This window comes from Cebus imitator, unplaced genomic scaffold (genome assembly GCF_001604975.1).
Source record: "Cebus imitator isolate Cc_AM_T3 unplaced genomic scaffold, Cebus_imitator-1.0 Scaffold60, whole genome shotgun sequence".
Taxonomy (NCBI): Eukaryota; Metazoa; Chordata; class Mammalia; order Primates; family Cebidae; genus Cebus; species Cebus imitator.
In genome coordinates, this window is record NW_016107375.1 from 2440609 (window position 1) to 2464233 (window position 23625).

Consider the following 23625-nt stretch of genomic DNA (forward strand, 5'->3'; position numbering starts at 1 on the left):
TTCAGAAAGTTGTATGGTAAGGATGCGGGTATATAAGATGGTGCAGGGAGCAGCTGCCTCTGTGTTTGATGATGTGCCCGGTGAAAAGTTAAAAAGTTTTGTGTTGTAGTTTTTTTGGAGGCTGGTGTTTACTTGTTCTGGTTTTGTTGGATAATTTCTCTAATTTATGCCCCATCTGTCCTTTTGCCTTTCTTCTATAATAAATATGCTAAGGCTTTGATTAGAAAATATATTATCAGTAGGAAATTTACTGTGCTGATCTGATGTTGTTGTGGTTATCAATCTTTTTATTCTGCAGTCTTTGAAATTAAGAAGGTAATGTTTGACAGATGACAGTGTTTGTAAGAAATACTTTATTGTGTGTAAATCCTGTAAGGCTGGAGATAGACCTGCCTCTATTCAGCGTCAGGTGTTGGCTGATTTGGATGCTTTCTACTGATGGTCTGACTCACTACTGATTGACTTGTTTTAATTTAATACAAGTTCATTAATCTGGTATAACTTCTTATGGTACATTCTCAATTGGTATCTATTAGAACAACAATACAATGACTTGCATTTTCTTTTTATGTCTCTGATTAGTGTCTGGGGTGAATCCAAGTCCGTGAATATTAAGAACAGGGCTTAAGAGGACATTTTTTTAGAAAAACCCATTATGGATGTGAACACAATTTTTATATTTTACCACAAGCAAATGATTACCAAGGAAAGTAGCTAGACATTTGAGATAATCATGATTCTTTTAGTTGTAACAAACCCACTTATGCCTACATAAACAGAAATATATTTGTACAAATGAAAAATTTGTGCCTTTTTTTTTTGGCTTCAGTCATAGCTGGTCCTAGGGGCTAAATGATATTATCCAGGCTTGGCCTCTCCATCCTTTGCCTCTGCCTTCTGTAGCTTTGGCCTTATTTTCAGGCACACACTTTACAAGTGGGGAGAGAGGTGGTCAGCAGCAACTTTGTCCATATGTCCATATTGCAGCTCATAAGCTAAAAGGAAGAAAGATTATATGACTACTTCAGAAATATTTCACGAAGGGCTCCAAAGGTTGTGTATCCACTTATTTGACCAATGACTGTGGAAGTCTACCCCACAAGGGTAGAGGGAAATTCCTTAAGGAAGAGATCTTGGAAAATAAATATATAGTCACTTCAACACAGCGTTGCTTGTAACTTCCGTAGTCAGGGCATTGTGAGTTAGTTGCTCTTTCAATTTCTGTTTGCGTTAGTCCAGCAGAGATTAGGCTGGTATTTCCCTTAGGCCTCTAGTAGTCATCTGCTTTTGGGTCAAGCCTTGAGCCTGCACAGATACTGCAGATATGCAGCTCTTGTCATTTTGATATCTTACTCATTTGAGACTTCACTGAAGACACACTTAGAAAATGAGATTAATGTTTACAGTGATTATGATTTGTCATTAATTGTAAAAGAAATGACATGGGATCTTTATATCTTGTTTTAGATGAACTAATAGTCCTTTATTTTCTGAGTGTTTTTATGTAAAAATCAAAAAGGAAAAGTATTTGTTTAGCCCTTTTCTCTTTTCCTTTTCATGCTAAGTTTCTTAAAAGCCTTGAACCACATTCTTTGCCTTTACTTCTTGTGCACTTTTCTACCTTTTGTGAGGTAACATCTGTTCCTACAGCTCCCTCATCGGCAGCTCATAATTGTTAGTAAATCTTTGGGCATGTTTCATCATTATCTTATTTGACCGCACAGCTGCATATGACACTGTTCATCTCTTTATTCTTTAAACTGCTGAATACCTTTGTCTTAGTCAGTTCTGGCTTAGTTCAGAATTTAGTCAGTCCTGACTGCTTTAGCAAACATACCACAGACTGGTGCTTAAATAACAGAGACTTATTTCTCACAGTTGTGTAGGCTGGGATTTCCAAGATAGAGATATCAGCCCCTTGGTGTCCAGTGCAGGCCTGCTTCCTGGTTTGTCAATAGTCATCTACAGGCATTGATCGACTTATGCAATTTACGACCATTCAACTTTACGACCAGGCCTGCTTCCTGGTTTGTCAATAGTCATCTACAGGCATTGATCGACCTATGCAATTTACGACCATTCAACTTTACGACCACAATCGCTAGCCACGACTGCTCCGCGTCTGGCAGCACAAACGTTGCCCAGCTGGGCATACGGCAGTGCAGACCAGCTTCCGCAAAATGGTGTAGAGATGATACAAATGGCATAAAATGAACAAAGAAAATTATGTAACAATAATGAAAGAAAATTATGTTAAAATATGACTTAAAGATTTTTATAACATCATTTCACAGTACTGTACATATAGCCCACTCAACTTACGACCAAATCGTGTTACAACCGGCCTGTCGGAACCAATCATGGTCGTAAGTCAAGCACTAGCTGTACTTACTGTGTCCTCACATGGCCGTGAGCAGTGGCAAAAAAGCAAGCTCTCTCCTATCTCTTCCTATAAGGGTACTAATCCCATCACGAGGACTCCACCCCTATTACCTAATCACCTCCCAAAGGCTCTGCCTCTTTATAATGTCCTTTTGAGGGTTAGGGTTTCAACATACGAATTTTGGGGGCCCAAACATGCAGTTCATACGTCTATAAATATATACCTTAGCAATCAAGTTCATTATTAAAAAAAAAAAAAGAATATATATATATATATATATACACATTAGGTTTCTGATCATTCTAGTCTGCGGGTTTTCCCACCTCTATGCCTACTGCTTTTCTCTCTCTTTTGTGTATTATTTTCCCTTGTCCTTAAATAAATGTGTCCTACTGCAGGGTTCTGTCCTCCTTTTTGTTTTTTCTCTGTATTTCTCCCTAAAACATCTAAGCAAATTCAATGCCATATGCTGCCAGTGTATATGTTCCTGTTTATATGAGCCATATATTTTCAGTTCTATGTTTGCAGTCCTGATTGCCTTTGTCTTATATCCATGTATCCAGCTGCCCCAGACATTTCCCAGTGGCTGTCTCATAGGCATCTTAAACCAAACGTAAAAATTGGGCTCATTATTTTTCCTGCCCTTCCTTCTCTTACTCCTGTATTCCGTATCACAGTAAGCCATTCATAGTTGGCAAAAGCTTTGACTCCTCTGTTTTATTTCCCCATATCCAACCAAATCTTTTTTATTTTCTTATTGTCTTTGGAATGTTTTAGTGTTCTTTTTCCTGATTTCCATTCCTTTGGTTTAAACTGCCTTCATCTCTGGCTTCAATTATTGCAACATCTTTAACTGGTTTTCCTGCTTTCTGTCTTGCTATTCTATAACACTTTTTTACCGTTTCCAGAGTGAGTTGATTAGAGTCACATCTGATAATGTCACTTCCCTACTTTTAAAGTACTTTTGTGGCTCCACAGTCCCTTCAGGTTGAAGCTCTCACTCTTTAATGTAGCTAACAAGACACTTTATAATTTTGCCACAGCTTCCGTTTTGGATCTCATCTTTTTGCCATATGTTCTTTGTATTCTTTATTTAATCATAATGAATTAATTTAATTTCTCTCAATCTAACCTATCTCCTAACTAGGTTTAGACTTGGTTTTCTCTCTAGAATACTTCTCCTTTGAATTTTCTCCTTGTTCCTCTTCTCAGGTAACTCCTAGTAGTTTTTCAGATCTCAGTTAAGAGAGTTCTTTCAGAATTGAAGTGTAATTATAATAGTAATTATATACTGTATCCAAGTGGTATTTATCCCAGGGATGTAAGCTTGATTAGACCTCTGAAAGTCAGTTACTGTGATACGTCAGTCATATCAACAGAGTAAAAAACAAAAATCATACGATTATTTAAATAGATCCAGAAAAATCATTTGACAAAATCGTCACTTTTTTTTAAAATAAAAATACTTAATAAACTAGGAATAGAAGGGAACTTCCTCCAGTTAATAAAGGGCTGCTATGAAAACCCCACAGCCCAGATCATACTTAATGGTAAAAGACTATGTTTTCTTTCTCCCTAAGATCATCCACAAAACAAGGATATCTGCTTTTCGCCATTTCATTCAACATTTTAGTGGAGTTCTAGCCTGGGCATTTGAGCAAGAGAAAGAAATGAAACATATCTAGATTGGAAAGCAAGGTATAAAATTATCTGTATTTGCAGATGACATTATCTTATATATAGAAAATCCTAAGGAATCCACTAAAAAACTAGTAGAATTAATAGATGAGTTCAGCAAAATTGTATGATACTGGATCAGTATAAAAAGTCAGTACGTAAAAAATTGTATTTTTATATATGAGCAATCCCAAAATGAAGTTAATAAAATAGTTCTATTCATAATAGCACCAGAAATTTAACAAAAGAAGTACAAAACTTAAACTCTGAAAACTACAAAATATTATTAAAAGAAATGGGAAAACAGAATTCATTGATCACAACACTTAAAGAAAATAGAGCTAGGGTCTTGCTGTGTTGCCCAGGCTGGTCTTAAACTTCTGGACTCAAGCGGTCCTCCCACATTGACCTCCTAAAGTGCTGGGATCACAGGCATGCACCACCATACTCAGCCCTGATCATAGTATTTAACATTGTTAAGATGGAAGTATTCCCCGGACTGACGTACACATTGAGCATAATACCTATCAGAATCCCAGCTGACTTCTATAGAAATTGACGAGATGATTTAAAAATTCATATAAAATTACAAAGGACCAAGAATAGCCAAAACAAGCCTGAAAAAGAGCAAATTTGGAGGACTCATACTTTCTGATTTCAAAACTTGCTATAAAGCAACACTAATCAATACAGCATGGTACTGGCACAAAGATAGATATAATACATCAGTGGAGTTGAACTGAGAGTCTAGAAATAAACCCATATACCTATCATCAACTCTTTTACAGCTGGGGTGCCAAGACCAACGTGGAAAGAATAGTTTTTTCAACAAATGGTACTAGTGCAACTGTGTAGCTACTTGAGAAAGAATGAAAGTTCGGCTTTTGCTTCACCCCATATACAAAATGAATTCAAAATGGGTCAAAGACCTAAAAAGAGTTAAAACTGTAATTCTCTTAGAAGAAAATGGGGGTAAATCTTCATGACCTTGGATTTGGCAAATGATTGTTAGATATAACACCAAAAGCATGAGCAACAAAGGAAAAAACAGGTAAATTGGACTGCATCAAAATAGAAACTTCTGTGCTTCAAAGGACCATCAAGAAAGTGAAAAAACAGCCCACAGAATGTGAGAAAATATTTGCAGATCACTTATCTGGTAAGGAACTGTATCTACAATATATAAAGAACTTTTAAAACTCAATAGTATAAGGACAGTCCAATTGAAAAATGGATAAAAAATCTGAATAAACATTTCTGCCAGGAAGATACACAAATAGCTAGTAATACACACATGAATAAAAATTTGACATTATTAGTCATCAGGTAAGTGTAAATCAAAACTACAGTGAAATACGACTTTACTCCCACTGTGATGCCTAGGATAAAATGTTAGATAATAAGAAGTGAGGATGTGGAGAAATCTAATCTCTCTTACACTGTTGGTGGAAATGTAAAATAGTGCAATGGCTTTGAAACAGTCTGGCACTTCCTGGAACAATTAAACAGTTACCATATAATTCAGCAATTCCAAGGCTACATATATATCCAAGAGAAATGAGTATATGCCTGCAGGAAAACTTGTATGTTTATAGCAGCATTGTTCATAATAGCAAAAAAGGAAAACAGCTCAAATGTTAGTCAGCAGAAGAATGGATAAGTGAAATGTGATATGTTTATGCAATGACATATTACTTGACATAAAAAGGAATGAGATCCTCATACATACCGCAACATGGATAAACCTTGGTAACATGTTCAGTGAAAGAAGGCAGTCACAAAAATCTACATAGTCTATGATTCTATTCATGCAGAAATCCAGAATAGGGAAATCTATAGAGACAGAAAGTGGTTCTTTTGGGCAGGGCAAATAAGGGACTGGGGGAGGTGATAGTTAAACAGTGTGGGGTTTCTTTTTGAAGTAATGAAATTTTTCAAGTTGACTATGGTGATATACTTTTATGGATATATTGTAAACCACTGAATTACACACTATAAATGGATTGTATAATCTGTAAATTGTATCTCGATAAAAATATTTAAAAGAATGAAGTACTATTCTGACATAGACTCATTGGACCCGTTACTTACTTTTATATTATTATTTCTTTGAATATACCATTTATTTGTGTGACTTGTAAAGTACAGTCTCAAGAATATTTTCAGTACTCTATTGATATTACATACTGTGGATAAGATGTGCTTCCTTCAGGCTTAGCAAAATAAAAAACATGGCCTAAAATATATAGTTATAGTTGCTTAATGTGGGGATGCATTCTGAGAAATGTTTTATTAGGTGATATTGTCACTGTGCAAATATCATATAGAGTGTACTTACACAAACCTAGGTTGTATAGCCTAACTACACACCTAGGCTTTATGGTGTAGCCTGTGGCTCCTAGGCCATAAACTGTACACCATGTGACCATACTAAATACTGTAGGCATTTGTAACGCAATGGCATTTGTGTATCTAAACATAGAAAGGGTACAGTAAAAATATGGTACTATCATCTTACGAGACCATACAACCACAAACTATTATATGTTGTCTGTCCATTATTAATGGAAATGTTGTTATGTGGCGTATTGAAAACTCCAGAATCAGAATTAACAGATGTTGAGTTAAATGACTATAAAATATAACTGCTTACTAGGTAATGTGGACTGTGAGTACAGTGTATCATGTTTGACACGGTGTCAGAAGGAACTCCAAAGATAAGAATGCCTGGGAAAAGAGAAGGAGCAATGACTGCTTGGTAACTGATAGACTTTGTTCCTGGAATTTAGTAGTGCTCATGCACGGAACTTCACAAATTAGGGGAAGTTTTAGCTACAACTTGTGAAAGAATAAAACATACCAGTGCCACATTTTAAAAGCTTCCTATGATAGGTGTGCCTGCCAAAACACGTATGCCCCAGTGTGCAGCATGTCAGCCCATTTTGATGGGCTTTGCATATCAGCCTGTGCTTTAGGGACTTGTATGTATAAATAATTTACTTATTACACGTATTATTTGATTTCAATGAAAAATTTTTTTTTGCTTATTTTCTAGCATTCAGTAGTGTTCATGGTTTCATACAAGACATGCTATGTAGCTAGTCTGCCCATCTTTAATAAATACTTCTAGTAACCTCCTTACTTTAGTAAAGAAGGAGCAAATTGACCAATTGAAGGTGTCAAAGTAATGATTTGAAATAAGCACAATTGGTCCGCATGTAAATGGCATTATGAAATGAAATGTTTGACAGATACAGTGAAGAGCAGATCTTAATACATATGTTGAGAAAACGCACCTTGGGTTGCAAGAGTCTGTTTAATTACATGTTTGTTTTAAATATCTTTCTTGAAATATATTTTTTACTTGTTAGCTTTAAAAAGTGGTGCTAAGCACATAAAACAAAATGTTAACTTCTGAGCAGCTATGCTCTCCCCTCTACTCCCACTTTTTAGTTAAGTTGGGAGAAGGCTATGTGACTTCTTAAAATCTTCAAAACAAACCATGAGCCTAAATGGTCTTTGCAGATCCAACCTTTATGTTGGTTAGATCTTCAGAGACCTTCACAGAGTTAGTGATGATTTTCTCTACTGGCATCTTAACTATACTTATGGAAAGTACATTAATCAGAAATGGGTTTATATGGTTTTATTTTCTCTAATGAAAAATATAATTATGATATTAAAGCAAAGAATATAAAATAAAATTGTAAAGATTTAAAACATTTGGATTTATAATGAAGTATTGAAATAGTCAATTATAATTTTTATTCTCTAGGTTTTACCAATTCTTGAGATTCTGTATCATGTTGAAGAAAGGAATTCTCACCATGTGTATATGGCCCTTATAATATTGTTGATCCTTACAGAAGATGATGGCTTCAACAGATCCATTCATGAAGTGGTAAGTTACCAATAATTGGATTAGAGTTAGAGTCAAAGAACAGACATGTCCCTACATAAGATTTACTATGGTCTTTGCATTTCTTTCTGGTAGATGTTCCTGTGAGAACCTGCATTAGAAATGATATGCCTTTTTCAGGTTTATGAAGCAGTGCTTTTTTTTTCCCCCCAGAATGACTATTAAGCACTATTAAAAACTCTCTCAAAATGGTTCTTTAGTAATTGATACAAATGTTTTTGCTAATATTGAGTTCATTTTTCTTAAGCATTTTATTTCCACTTTTTCATTGTGGCAGAAATGGTCAAACAGATTTGCTTCATGCATATGGAATTAGAGAATAAAACAAGACCAAAAGGGGAGTCTGAGAAATCCATTGTTTTATTTATATTTTTTAAAGAACATAACATAATTTAACTCTTTAAATTTTGGCCTTGTTGGAGAGTTTCATTCCCAAATTGGTTTTATCTTCTTTGGCATTTATTTATTTATTTATTTGCATCAAAGTAATACACATGTAGTTTTAAAACTTATATGGAGGTATGAGGTTTTTTTTTTTTTAAGTAAAAAAAAGAAAACAGAAGGAAAGAGAGAAAGAAATAAAAAAGAATAAAAATAAAGAATAAAAAAGAATGAAGGAGAGTAAGAAAGAGGAAGAGGGAGAGAGAACGGGAGTGTTGCTTTATTGCCCGGGAAAAATAACAGACCCATGTTCGCCCTATTTCTGTTTCCCATTCCCTTAAGGCAGATGCTTTCAGTTCTGTCCATGTTTCTAAATAACATACTCATATTGTGATTTTTTTGATTTTTCAGTTTTAGATATTAACTATTGTTGTCCTAAGATGGAAGATGGTCATTGGTTCTTCCTGCATACCACATGTGTTCCCTCTGGGTTCCCAGCATCACTTGCCGGCACACAGACTTTTTCCTTTTTCAATCTTATTAGCATTTTTGGTTAACTCAGTTTTTACATTATTATTTTTGATGTTATTTTAGTTCAACTGTGTACTATAGGATAATTGCATTTCCTTTCTTGAACATGTTTTACTATTTCTGTAGCACATCATTGCCCTGTTTTTTTTTTTTTNTTTTTTTTTTTTTTTTTGTCTATGTGTGTGTACCAATCACTGATTTGACCCCCAATACTTCAGCAGAACTGAAAATTTGCTCAAAATACATTTAAACTTACTGGGTTTTGTTTTTGGACTCCTGTCTTTCCTGGAGCAGCTGCTGGCCCTGATGGATCTGTTCATCTGTAGGAGTAAGCACTAAGAAGTCAGTTGGAAGTTCTGTGTGTGGGCAGGGCTGACTTATTGTGCCTTGCTGAACATAGTCTCTTTCTCTGGGACTCTGTCCCTGTAGGCCATTGTTTTGGGTGGATTCTTTCTCAGGATTCTTCCAGTCTCCTTGCTGGGGTCTATAGGAAAAGGGGGCAGGGGCAGGGCTTTCACTCTTTATAAGAGTACAGACACTTTGTTTTCTCCTCATTTTCAGTAGGGCTTTTATATTATCTTTACCCTTCTCTCATATTCCCTTAAATCATGTTTTTGCCTCTTACATAATATGACCATAATTTCAAGTAAGATTTAAGGAATCTTGACCATTGTGGAAAGAGTACAGAACATACAAATTTATTTTTTGTGTGTATATTTAAGTTGATGTTTTGATATATTAATACATATACATAGAGAATTGGCTACTGTAGTCAAGTAAATTAGCATATATGTCATCTCACACAGTTACCCCCTTTATTGTTTGTGGCAAGAGCAATGATACTCTCCTTTGGCAAAAATTCTGAATACAATATCATTAACTATAGTCCTCATATTATACATTAGATCTCTAGACTGCATCCTATATATCTGCAGCTTTGACCCATATCTCCCCATTTCCCATCTCCACCCCCTGGTTCCCATTGTAATATCCTCTATCTCTGTGTATTTGACTTTTTAAAAAGATACTCCACATATATGTGAGATCGTGAAATATTTTTTTCCTTTGGTTTATTTCACTTAGAATAATCTCCAGGTTTACCTACATTGTGCCAAATGTCAAGGTCTCCTTTTTTAAGGCTGAACAATATTCCTTTGTTTATACAACCACACACTACTTAACAATTGGGAAGCATTGTGAGAAATGCATTGTTAGGCAGTTTTATCATTAGGCAAACAACATAGAGTATGCTTACACAGCCAAGATAGTGTAGCCTACTACACAACTAGGCTGTGTGGTATAGTCTGTTGCTCCTGGCCATGAACCAGTACAGCATTGTTACTCTATACCGTAAGCAGTTGTAACACAATGGTAAGTATTTGTTTATCTAAGCATAGAAAAGCTACTGGAAAAATACAGTATAAAAGATATTAAAAGGCACACCTGCATAGGGCACGTCCATGAATGGAACCGGAAGTGGTACTGATTGTATCAATGAGTGAGTGGTGAGTAAATGTGAGGGACCAGGACATTGCTGTACACTACTGTAGCCTTTATAAATACTGGACATGTCGGCTACACTACATTTATAGAAAATGTTTTTCTTTAACAATCAGTTACCTTTGGCTTACTGGAACTTTTTTACTTGATAAAGTCACCACAAACACATGAATATTGTGTTGTGCTGCAATGGCTACAACATCTAGTGATGGGAATTTTCTTGTAATCACCTGGGACCATCTTTGTATATGTAGTCTGGCATTGACCGAAACATTGTTATGTGGCAAATGACTGTACGTACATTTTCTTTATCCATTTGTCTGTTGATGGACTCTCTGGCTGTGTCTTGGATATTCTGAATAGTGCTCCAGTGAACTTGGGAGTGCAGCTGTCTTTATGAGGTGGTGATTTCATTTTCCTTACGCCCAGAAGAGGAATTGTGAGATGATACTCTAGTTCTATTTTTAATTACTTTAGTAATCTATATATTGTCTCTCACTGTGGTGGCTGAAATCTGCATTTCCATTAACAGTGTGCAAGGGTTCCGTTTCCTGCACCCCCTCCCGTACTTGTTATCTTTTGTCTTTTTCATAATAACCATTACACTGGTGTGATGATTTTGGTTTGCATTTCCCTGATAATTAGCGATTTTGAGCACATTTTCATATACTTGTTGACCATATTTATGTATCTTTTGGAAGAATGTCTATTCGGATCCTTTGCTCATTTTTTAATGGGATTATTTGTTTTTCTGCTGTTGAGTTGTGTGAGTTCTTTATATCTTTTAGATATTAGCTCTATCAGATACATGGTTTGAAAATATTTTATATCAATTCAGAGGCTACCTTTTCATTTTGCTTATTATTTCCTTTGCTGTGCAAAGCTTTTAGTTTAATATAGTCCCATGAATTCATTTTTGTTTTTGTAGCCTGACCTTTTGGTGCGAATATAGACATTTCTTTGTTCTTGTTTTCAGTAAAATACTATGAGAAATAATATTTTCATTGATTTACTCAACTTTTTAAATATAACTTTTAATAAGGAATTAAAAACGAGTACGATTTTTAAAAAAAAAATTTTAATTGAAGTATAATATGCATGTAAAGCACACAAATTTTAAAGGAAAACTAGTGAAATTTACATTCTTTATTTGTGTTACCACCCAGATCAAGTTATTGAATATTTCCAGTATAATAGATGATGCCCTTATGCCCTTTCCTGATCGATACCCCAACCCAACCAGAGTTAATTGTTATCCTGACTTCTCTCACATCTAGATTAGGTTTTGCCTTTTTAAAAATTACTGTGCATTTTCTTATATTGGCTTCTTTTGTTCAGAACAGTGTTGGTGAGATTCATTTATGTTATTGCATCATTAGTGTGTTCTTCTATATTGTTATGTGCTATTCTTTTGTATGAATATGCCACAGTATATACATATCCATTATTTTGTTGTGGGCATTCTTTTTTTTCAGTTTTATTCTATTTTTAATAAAGCTGTGTACGTTTCAAATTGTATTTTCATGGACAAATACACTCATTTCTCTTGAGTATAGAAGTGATAATAGAATTGCTGGATCCCTTTCCATCTGGCAACAGCCATCAGGTAAGCCAAGATGGGTGCATGCAAGTACATCCAGGAGCTATGGAGGAAGGAGCAGTCTGATGTTATGTGCTTTCCTCTGAGGGTCGGCTGCTGGCAGTACTGCTAGCTCTCTGCTCTCCACAGGGCTCACTGCCCCACCTGGCCTGATAAAGCGTGCCAACTGGGCTACAAGGCCAAGCAAGGTTACATTATATATAGGATTCGTGTTTGCCATGGTGGCCCAAAACGCCCAGCTCCTAAGGGTGCATCTTACGGCAACCCTGTCCATCATGGTGTTAACCAGCTAAAGTTTGCTCAAAGTCTTCAGCCTGTTGCAGAGGAGCAAGTTGGATGCCACTGTGGGACTCTAAGAGCCCTGAATTCTTACTGGGTTGGTGAAGATTCCACATGTAAACTTTTTGAGGTTATTCTCATTGATCCATTCCATAAAGCTATCAGAAGAAATCTTGACACCCAATGGATCACCAAACCAGTCCACAAGCACAAGAAGATGAGTGAGCTGACATCTGTAGGCCAAAAGAGCCGCAGCCTTGGAAAGGGCCATAAGTTCCACCACACTATTGGTGGTTCTCGCCAGGCAGCTTGTAGAAGGCGCAATACTCTCCAGCCCCACCATTACCGCTAATATAAGTAAAGTTTGTAAAATTCATAACTAATAAACAATTTAGGACAGTCGTGTCTGCTTACAGGTGTTGTTTTTCTGTTAAAACTAGTCTGCAGACTGTTTCATGAATGCTTTGTCCAATTAAAGTGCAATAATGTTTGAAGACAGTAAGTGATGGTGTATCTTGTTTCTAATAAGATAAACTTTTTTGTCTTTGTTTTATCTGATTAGGAAGTTATATGTCAGTGTAGAAAACATACTGTGTGATATAATAGGCTTAAAATAAGTTTTTTAAAAGAGAAATACTGAAACTAGTCCTGTAGATTTGTCTGGCGCATGTGATGAAACCTGCAGCTTTATTGGGGTGATGGCAATGCCCTGCTGGTTTACTTTCAAGTGGCTGGGTTTTTTTTAGTTTGGCAGGTACAGACTTTGTAAATTGGGCTTTGCTTTAGAAATTGTAGGGTGGGAGGAGGACATGTTAACTATGTCATGATTATATTTAGAAAATTACGGGCACAAATCTGGGTTAGCCTGAATAAAATTGCCTCAGTCTCCACAGTACCATTTTCAGTTCACGTAAAAGGTAAAAGCCCTGGTTCAGTGCCTTGGCTTCATAGCATTCAATGATTAGTGGTAGTGCCATTAACACTGGTATGTTTTGAAATTGAATGTTAGACAAAAGTATTGGTCTTAATGTTGGTAAGCTAGCAATCAGTGCCAGCAGGGGAAGCTGGTGAGCCAGTGTCCATTAGATAAATACGTTTCAAGTGTGAGCTTAGAAGTCAACCTTAAAATACTTAACTGTAACACTAGTTTGTGATCATTATGAATCCCTTCAGTCACATTAATGGGGAAAGTAGTTGACTATAAATACCTCATTCTTCATCTAGTCAGTCTTAAAAACATCTTGGGTTACCCACTCTTCCCACTCCCATAGGATGTAGAAAAAGTCGTACATGTGCATGGTTTCCAACTGTATGTGTTTTCTGCAGTTATTTCTCTTGTTTCTGGCCAAACTACCCTAAAAATCCTTACCATTCCCCAAGGTTGGGCCATCACTTGTGCGCCCACTTTCACAGTAAGTATACCACCCTGTTGCATCTCTGTTTGCATCATGTCTTCCAGGAGACTAGGCTACTGTTTTCCAAGGTAAATTTGAGTGAAAGGAAATGTAGACAAGGAATTGCTCAATTCTGAATTTTGACTTTGCTGATATAATTTAAATGCTCATTTCTCTGAACCAGTTTTCTCGTGTCTTCTCTAGGGGTTTCAGAAAGCTCAGTTAATTTATTTCCAAGTACTCATAGCAAGTTCATAAAAGTTCTTGAGACCTAAATTTCTTCTCAAAAAAAGAAAAGATCTTAGGTCATACATTTTGATTGTGTAGAGGTTGTTCAACTAAAGGAATAAATGTCTATTAAACTTAAAAAAGAAGTGCTGGATCATAAGACAGGTATGTATTTAAGAGATACTAGTAAAACTGAAGCTGTATATGCTCCCCAAATCTGCAATTTCACTTTAAGGTTCCCTAGGAAGACTCTCACATGTTTACATGGAGAAGTCATTCCCATTAATGCTCATCACAGCATTGCTTATGATCTTGAAAATGCTTAGAACATGCACAGTAAAACAATCAGAGTACTGGCTGTATCAGAGTAAGACAAGGACATGCAAATTGGTGCACAGTGGGGATTCACTGAGGTCTGTAAAGTTTTATTTGCTCCAGCAGCAGCAATAACAAACACATATACACCATGGAATACTATGCAGCCATAAAAAACGATGAGTTCGTGTCCTTTGTAGGGACATGGATGAACCTGGAAACCATCATTCTCAGCAAACTGACACAAGAGCAGAAAACCAAATACTGCATGTTCTCACTCATAGGCGGGTGTTGAACAATGAGAACACATGGACACGGCAGGGGAGCACTACACACTGGGGTCTGTTAGGGGAAAATAGGGGAGGGACAGTGCGGGGGAGGGGAGTTGGGGAGAGATAGCATGGGGAGAAATGCCAGATATAGGTGATGGGAAAGAAGGCAGCAAATTACACTGCCACGTGTGTACCTATGCAACCATCTTGCAGGTTCTTCACATGTACCCCAAAACCTAAAATGCAATAAAATAAAATAAGTAATAATCAGAACAAGAAGTAACCACACAAAAAAGTTTACAGCAAACATGACAAAAATGTTAATTTTTGGCATAATTCATGTGTGAGTATACTTTTTATTGTGCTGTTTTCTGTATTTTTCTATATCCTTGTTATATTCTATAATTAAAACACTTTCAAGTTAGCAGAGAATTTTGCATTAAAGTTAAACTTCACTGACTGCCAAAACGGGGTTGGTAGGATAGGGGAAGTTCAGCTCACATTCAAGTTCAGTTCCATAGGATTTCAGGATATTTTAGATGACATTTCAACTTCAAATATTGAAACACTTGTTCTTTTTCTCTAGAATCTGACTTTCTTGTTGATCTCCATTTATTTTGATTCCTTCCTTTTCCATATGTAATGGTAGAAAAGAGTATGTTCAAATGTTTTACCAAGTTTCTCTACATCGAATCATAACCTAATTGCCTATGAAATACATATTGTTATCTCATTTTTATTGGAATTTGCATTTCCTAATACCCAGTGATACAGAGAACTTATTTTTAATGTGCTTTTTATGTGCTTATGAATTTTTTTGCCATTGTTTTAAATTATCCTTTTTATTTTGAAATAATTGTGGATTCACAGGCAGTTTTAAGAAAAATAAGAGAGACCTCATATACCCTTAAACTAGTTTTTCCCAGTGGCAACTATCATTGTAAAACTGTAGTACAATATCACAGCCAAGATATTTGATACTTTTGTTTGTTTGTTCGAGACGTGGCTTGCTTTGTTGACCAGACCAGAGTGCCGTGGTGCCATCTCAGCTCACTGCAACCTCTGCCTCCTGGGTTCAAGTGTTTCTCATGCCCCGCCTCCCAAGTAACTGGGACTACAGGCACACGCCACCATGCCTGGCTAATTTTTGTATTTTTAGTAAAGACGGGGATGTTTCGCCATGTTGGTCAGGCTGGTTTTGAACTCCTGACCTCAAGTGATGTACCTGCCTTGACCTCCCAAAGTGCCAAGATTGCAGGTGTGACCCACCATGCCCAGCCTAATATTGATACTTTTAAAGGTATAGAACATTTCTATCATCACAGAAGTATTTCCCTCATCTTGCTCTTGAATAGCCATACCCCTGGTTAAAAACTAGGCTTATTATTGAGTTGTAAGAATTCTTTATTCTGGATCATTTGCCTTTTATATTCTAGTTTGTTAATGTAGTTAATTAGACTATTATTTGTTGGATATCAAATCAACTTTGCATTCAGGGATAAACTGCACTTGGACATGATATGTTTTTAAATGTAATTTCATATACAGTCTGGTTAAGTTTCAGACTTTGTGTTTTCTGAGGAATTTGTACATTTCTTTTAAGGTAATAAATACACTCTTACTACCTTAAAAAAAAAAAAGTTACTTTTTAATGTCTGTACTTACCATAGAGATATTACCCCTCATTCTTCATGCTGATCATGTGTCTATCTCTTCTTCATCTTTCAAACTTTTTTAAAAGTTAAGAAAAAAACTTTTAAGAACTGTTTATTCCATTGAGTTTTTCCTCTCTTTTTTTGTTTTCTATTTCAATTATTTCTGCTCTTTATTATAATTTCCTTTCTCTTGCTCACTTGAGCCTCAACCTGCTTTTTTTTTTTCCTCAAAGTTTTTTAAAGTAGAAGCTTAGACCTTTGATTTTACATCCTTCTGCTTTTCCATCATAAGCAACATGTATGAAAATGGTTTTCAGATTTTGGACAATAGGCAGCACAGGAGAGTAATTCTAGAAAGAACAACAATTTATTTCACAGTAATTATTTTTAAGAATTTGAAAATACATTAAAGTTAAACTTTATTATTACCACCTAAGATGCTAATACTTCGGCTTAAGACAAATTATTCTACTGTTTTAGTGTAAATGATGTATACTCATTCATTAACTAGAAATTAGAACTATTAACATTAGGTGAACATCATTTTCAGGAAATTTTCTTCTTTATTTTTTTAAAGTTGAGACAGAGTCTCACTCTTGGCACCCAGGCTGGAGTACAGTGGCACAATCACTGCTCACTGTATCTCAATTTCCTGGGTTCAGGTGATCCTCCCACCTCCACCTCCTGAGTAGCTGGGACTGCAGGCACATGCCACCACACCCGGCTAATTTTTTTTTTTTCTGGTGGAGATAGGTTTTGCCATGTTGCTCATGCTGACCTCAAACTCCTGGGCTCAAATGATTTGCCTACCTCAGCCTCCCAAAGTTCTGTGATTACAGGCATGAGTCACCATGCCAGGCCTTCATTATATAAATATATTTTTAAATATTCTTATATGGTAAAGAAAAGAGATTTTGGAAAGCTAAGTTGTTAGAATCATTTTTAGTTATTTTAAATCCATGTTGCAGCTATAGAGAGAATCAGTGTATTTCTTAATGAGAAACATGAGGACATTATTAATTCCACACTTCTTTTCATCTCTTTCTTCCACTTTTTTGTTAGATTGATTGATTGGTTGATTGATTGATTTTTGAGACAGAGTCTCACTCTGTTGCCCAGGCTGAAGTGCAGTGGCACGATTTTGGCTCACTGCAACCTCCACCTCCCCAGTTTACGCAATTCTCATGCCTCAGACTCCCGAGTAGCTGGGATTACAGGCAAGTGCTACCACACCTGGCTAATTGTTTTTTTAGATTATTCAAAACTTATAACATTTCCATTCTGTTTTGTAACTCAGATTGCCAAAGTTACCTAATACTGGTTTTGTTGAATGTATTGTCTACCATCAGCCTGTTTACCATAGTTTCTCTATTCCTGAGTTCTTTATTTATATTCATCTTCTTCTATATGTCTGGCTTTTGTTTTCAGTTATTTACAGAATATTTCTGTGGTTGTTTTATTCACCTTCTCATGTTTGAAAATGTCCGAAGATTTTCATTTTCTCTCCCACACCTCTTTCTGCTATTTAGTTGGAAGAAGAAACAAATAAATAAACCTACCAAACTTATTTCTCTCTCTAGATTTGAGAATTTTCACCAGAATTTTCAGGATTTTGTTAAGTTTTTCCAAGGGACTGCTGCAAGGTAAGGCAGGATTCAGTCAAGCATGTGCCTCTTGACCCTGCTGTAGGGTTTTCTCCTTTATCATCAGTCGTAGACCCCAGTACACCTGTGACTTGTGTGGTTGGGCTCATAGAAACATTTTTTTGGTTTTTTTTTTTTTTTTTTTACCACGTTACCATTGGACAGCCTGCAATTTATAGCACATGTATTGTTTAGTGAGATTATGTAAAGGACTGTGTCTACATTGTCCACTCCCATATGGGCTTGAGATTAGTATATTTGGTATTACTAATTCATGTACCACCTCTCATCCCTGTGGTAACAGTTCAATGAATTTTAAGACACAGTCACTTCTTTAGTATAGCTCCTAGTTTTTACTTGCTAGATAAGTCATGTGCTTTTATTCTGTCTCCAGATTATAGAGGTGTGGTAGACTTTCAGGATGTTGTTTGTTCTCTAGTCTGTCTGTTCAATGTACTACTCTTCTAAGGCAAAACTTTAAAATTGTGATTTCACAGTTTGTACCTATTTTCATGCCTAGAGATGTGATGCATTTATTGTTTTTTGTATAGACATGGTTATACCTAACACAAAGTATTCCATAGAAAAATGGGCAAAATAATAGAAAAACAGAATAGAGACCCTGAACAATAATCATTCATAAAGGTTGTTCAACCTGATACTTCATCAGGATCATGCTATATAAAGCAACTGAAATATTCTGTGCCAATCAGAGTAGCAAAAATAGCAAAATCTGAGGTATCAAGAGTTGGTGACGCTTTTATTACTATGGGATTGATGAAAGACAAAATAATTGGTGAGGATATGGAGAAAAAGGACTCATATGCTGGTAGTGGGAGTATAAATTGGTAGAACCACTTTTGAGAGCAATTTGTCCTCTCAAATTCCTCAAATTATGTACAGAAATAACTACTCCACCTCTCAGAAGTTCCATTTCAGGGTTTATGTCCTAGGAAGAACTCCTTCATAGATCCCAAGAATATATTTGAAAGAATTTTCATTGTAACATTGCTAGTTATATTTAGAAATGTAATACAGCTCCATTAATGTGAGAGCAGCTAATGTAAATGAAGCAGCTAGAATGAATGCATAAAGCTACATGTATTAATAGTAATAAAACAAACAAGTCCATCCAGTTTCAGGATAGTGGCTGACTCTGCGGAGGGAGGTTATCAGTGTAGAACAATGAGGGGGCGTCAGGTACTTTAGAAGCAAGCATACTAACATTCAATAAATCTAGGTGATGAATACAGTGGGGGTCTCTATACCAGGCTAATCAATCAAACTTTCTATCCTGATAGAAGTCTTCTATGACTGCACTGTACACTATGCTTACACTTGAAATGTAGCTAGTGTGGTTGAGGAATCTGTTTTATTAAATTTTAATGTAAATATCCACTTGTGGCTGGTGCCACTATGTTGGACACTGCTGCTCTGTGTTTTTCAGTGTGTTAACATAGTTAATAGTAACTATACATTTATTTTTAAAAGAAGATACTCAATGATTAGGCAATTCTGCTTCCTAGTAAATTCTTAGAGATGTACTTAAAGTCATGTGCAGGTATTTTTGCTTTCAAAATCTGTGTGATACCTGAACTTAGGTAAATGTCTGAGGATAGTTAGAATATGGAGAGTAAGGAATTCTTTTTCTCTGACTTTTATATAGTGAGATTTAGAATAGTGATCTGAATTGTAACATTGTTTTAAATAGGAAAACAAGTGGAAATAACCTAAATTTCCATTAATAGAGGAATGGCTTTTTTTAAAATGTGGCCTACTAATATGGTACTCTAGAGTGGTTACATGGAATGAAGTCGACTTGGATATAGAGTTGATATTCAAATGATTTAACTAGTGTGGATGGCACCAACAACAGCCAGTAAGAATGGATGTGGACCATAGTCCTTTGTTCTCTGCTGTATATTACCTGGGGGAGTGGCTTGCAGCAACAGCTATTTACTAACTAGTATTGAGTATTACATTTTAAAAATAATTAGTACTATCAGACAGGCATAGCTGGTGAATATTCTTCCTATATGTATCAATATAGGAGGGTTACAAAAACAGTGAAAAAAGTAAGATGCAAACAAACCAGATGTGTGTTAGTTTCTTAGAGCTACTGTAACTGAGAACCACAGTTACTGAGTACTGCTGATGTAAATGAAAGATACTTGGTGTCTTCCAGAGTTGTCTGAGTACCACAGCTAGGTGACTCCTAAGGATAGGAATTTATTGTGTTCTGGAGCCTGAAAGTCCAAAGTCAAGGTGTCGGCGGGGCTGTGCTCTCTCTGAAGGCTCTAAGGAAAGACCCTTTCTTGTGTCGCCTTAGCTTCCGGTGGTTGCAGGCAATACTTGGTGTCCTTTGGCTTGCCAGCTGCATCACTCCAGTCTCTGCTACTGTCATCACATCCTTATCTCCGGAAGTGTCTGTCCCTGTGTCTCTCTTCCTCAGTGTGACACCAGCAGTCATACTGACCTAGAGTCCACATTAATCTAATGCAGTCTCAACTTGATTATATTTTCAAAGACCCTCTATCCATATAAGGTCACATTCACAGGTTTTGAATGACATAAATTTGGGGAACACCATTCATTCTAATACATTATGTATGGTATTAGAAATGCCATACATAGTGTATTATGTATGGTATTAGAAATACCATGGTATTTCTAATACCATACGTAATGTATTAGAATGAATGGTATGTACATATGTATGTGTCCTAGAAAGCACACAAAGGAATGCTGGTTTTTGACATATATATGTATGTACATATATGTATGTATGCAGATAAAGTAACAAATAGTCTAGAGGTTACATATTAAACTCAAGATAGTAGTTGTTCCTCCATGAGGAAATAAAATGAAATATATTTTTAAAATATTAACAGTAATGTGAATTGTGGGAGTATAGTTTTCAATTATTTTTTGTACTTTATATATTTTTTAAATGAGTTGATATTATATGATGTTACTAATATGCTATCATATATAACTTATGGAATAGGCATAATCCATAGAAGCAAATCATGTGGGGGCAAAAAAAGCTTAAAAATGAAAAGACTTAAACCAGAAATAATTCTCATATGCTTTTTTAGGAGGAAGACATTTTTAGATCCTTAAGGGGTTTCCTTCTGCATACTATTTTAATTATTATTTTAGTGATACTGGAGTTATGTTAACTAATAACTACATTAGTTCTCCATTCATTTGTATAATTGACGTACACAGGCAGATATCAAGAACAAATGACCTCTGTTCCATATGAGGTGGGCTTGTGATAATTTATTTATAAATAAATGAGCCAAAAAAGAGGAGAAACAATATATTCAAGTCTATGTCCTTTTAGATTTTTTTTTTTTTTTTTTGAGACGGAGTTTTGCCTTGTCACCCAGGCTGGAGTGCAGTGGCACAATCTTGGCTCACTGCAACCTCCGCCTCCCAGGTTCAATTAATTCTCCTGTCTCAGCCTGCCAAGTAGGAGGGACTGTAGGCGCCCACCACTGCACCTGGCCAATAAAATATTTTTAAATGAGAATTACTATTTTCCACAAACAAAAACTTATTGAGAAGAGTGGCATTGCTTTGTATTTTTGCAAATGAATTGCCCTAACAAGACAAGTAGTTTCTCACGTCTGCTCTGTATTTGCTATGCTATGAAGACATCTTATGTGGCCTCTGGAAAACTCCCCTTATGGATATTGAGGGTAGAAAATAATGTCTTCGTATGATTGTGAAAGTAGTTTTGACTTTGAGAATTCTCTAGAAATGTCTCAGGGATCTCTGTTAGTACAGAGTACATCAGAAGGAATAAGCACTTCACCCATTATAAAAGTTCAACTGGTAAAAGTTGTTGATTTGCACTTTTTCACTTGTTATATGTAGGTTAATTCTTTGTCTTAAGACCATTGTTAGTCATAAATAAGTGGAAATGTTGAAAATTTTACTTATGTATTTATTTTTGAGACGGAGTCTTGTTCTTTCGTCCAGGCTAGAGTGCAGTCACTACAACCTCTGCCTCCCTAGTTCAAGCGATTCTCCTGCCTCACCCTCCCAAGTAGCTGGGACTACAGGTCCGCACCACCACACTCGGCTAATTTTTAGTAGAGTTGGGGTTTCACCATGTTGACCAGGCTAATACCAAACTCCTGACCTCAGGTGACCCCCCTTCTCCCCTTGGCCTCCCAAAGCGCTGGGATTACAGGTGTTAGCCACCATGCCAAACTTTTATATTTTTTACTTTTCAATTCTAAATAATATCTAACCACCACGTAGCGTGTATTTGTTATATGCCAGCCTCTGAGTGGAGAATGCGGTTGTGGGTATATTTATATGGTGGATGCTGGGTGATGTGGGGCTTGCCAGAGAGATAAACCGAGTGATAATATGTGTAGGAAAGTCACCCGTATATCCTTGTACTCTCAAATATATTGACATGAAATTGAGCGTGGTATTCCTTTGTAAATTTATTCTTTTTATCTCCCTTCCCATTACTAATATTTTTTGGAAATTTTTTTTTGTTAGACTTGCTAGGGAATTATCTGTTTTAATTATTTTAGAAAAACTAAGTTACAACCATATTACTTAGACTTAGTTCTGTTTTTCTGATTTCATGGATGACTATTGTGTTTGTTGCTGTTTGTATTTCCATATTCTCCTTCTCTTGAATTCTCCTGGATTTGTCCTGCTGTTACTGTGGTGAGGAGGGGTAGCTAAATACTTACATGTGTGGTGGTGGTGGTGGTGGTTTTTTTTTCTTTCTCTCCCAGAAATGGTACGTGGGTGGTTCATGCTGAGTTTATTTTGCCACATACTTACGTGGTAGCTTCTCAAGATGTAGAATTCTAGAATTATAATGTTTTCCCTAAAAAATCTTGAGACATTGTTGTGCTATCCTTCAGATGTGTAGAGCTCAAGATGGGAACTCTAAGGTTAGTCTGCTTCTCTTTCCATTGGTGATAACATGTTTCTTCTGTCTGGAAGCCAGTGGAACTTTCTCATATACTGCAAATTCATTAATCTTACGAGAATGTTTTGATTGTTTTTCATGATTTTTTCTTGGAATGTTGAATGTTTTTTTTCTTCTCAAGAAATTTTCTCATATTACTAATTGTTATGTTTTCCTTCCAGTTTATTTCTTCTGGAATTTTAAAGTAGCTATGATGTCTGTACTTTTCTCTTATAGTTTCTGTGGAGAAATTCTCAGTTTGGCCCTTCACATCACAAATTTAATTCTCCGTAATGCTCACTCTGCTATGCCCAGGCTGGAGTGCAGTGGCGCCATCTCAGTTCACTGGAACCTCCACCTCCCAAATTCAAGAGATTCTCGTGCCCAGCCTCCCAAGAAGCTGGCACTATAGACATGCACTACCACACCCGGCTAATTTTTTGTATTCTTAGAGAGTCATCATTTGGCCAGGCTGGTCTCAAACTCTTGGACTCGATCTACCAAAATGCTGGGATTACAGGCGTCAGCCACCATGCCTAGTTGCCATCATATTTTTAAACAACTTTTCTTTGTTCTGTGATTTTCCCTTTTCAGCAGCCTCTTCCTATTTTATGGATGCATTATTCTGTCAAATCTCACCTAGTACACTAATTAGAATTTTTTTTTTTTTTTTTTTGAGATGGAGTCTCCCTCTGTCACTCAAGCTGGAGTGCAATGGCATGATCTCAGCTTACTGTATCCTCTGTCGCCCAGGTCCAAGCAATTCCCCTGCCTCAGCCTCCTGAGTAGCTGGGACTACAGGTGTGCGCCACCATGCCCGGCTAATTTTTTTGTATTTTAGTAGAGATGGGGTTTCACCATGTTGGCCAGGATGGTTTCGATCTCCTGACCTCATGATCT

The 23625-nt window shown here is 36.2% G+C and overlaps 1 protein-coding gene and 1 pseudogene across 8 annotated transcripts in view; both read left to right on the top strand.

Annotated features, from left to right (window-relative positions):
• The window catches only part of DYM (dymeclin), a 437637-nt gene that overhangs the window by 196030 nt on the left and 217982 nt on the right, over positions 1-23625 (top strand). For all 7 annotated transcript variants that reach the window (XM_037738956.1, XM_017529655.2, XM_017529659.2 and 4 more), the window contains exon 11: positions 7836-7961. In XM_037738956.1, coding sequence (XP_037594884.1) covers positions 7836-7961 — 126 coding nt within the window. The remainder of the gene's footprint in view (positions 1-7835; positions 7962-23625) is intronic.
• LOC108305108 lies at positions 7973-14028 on the top strand (annotated as a pseudogene). The gene has a single exon (XR_001825560.2). The product of XR_001825560.2 is annotated as a 60S ribosomal protein L15-like (transcript).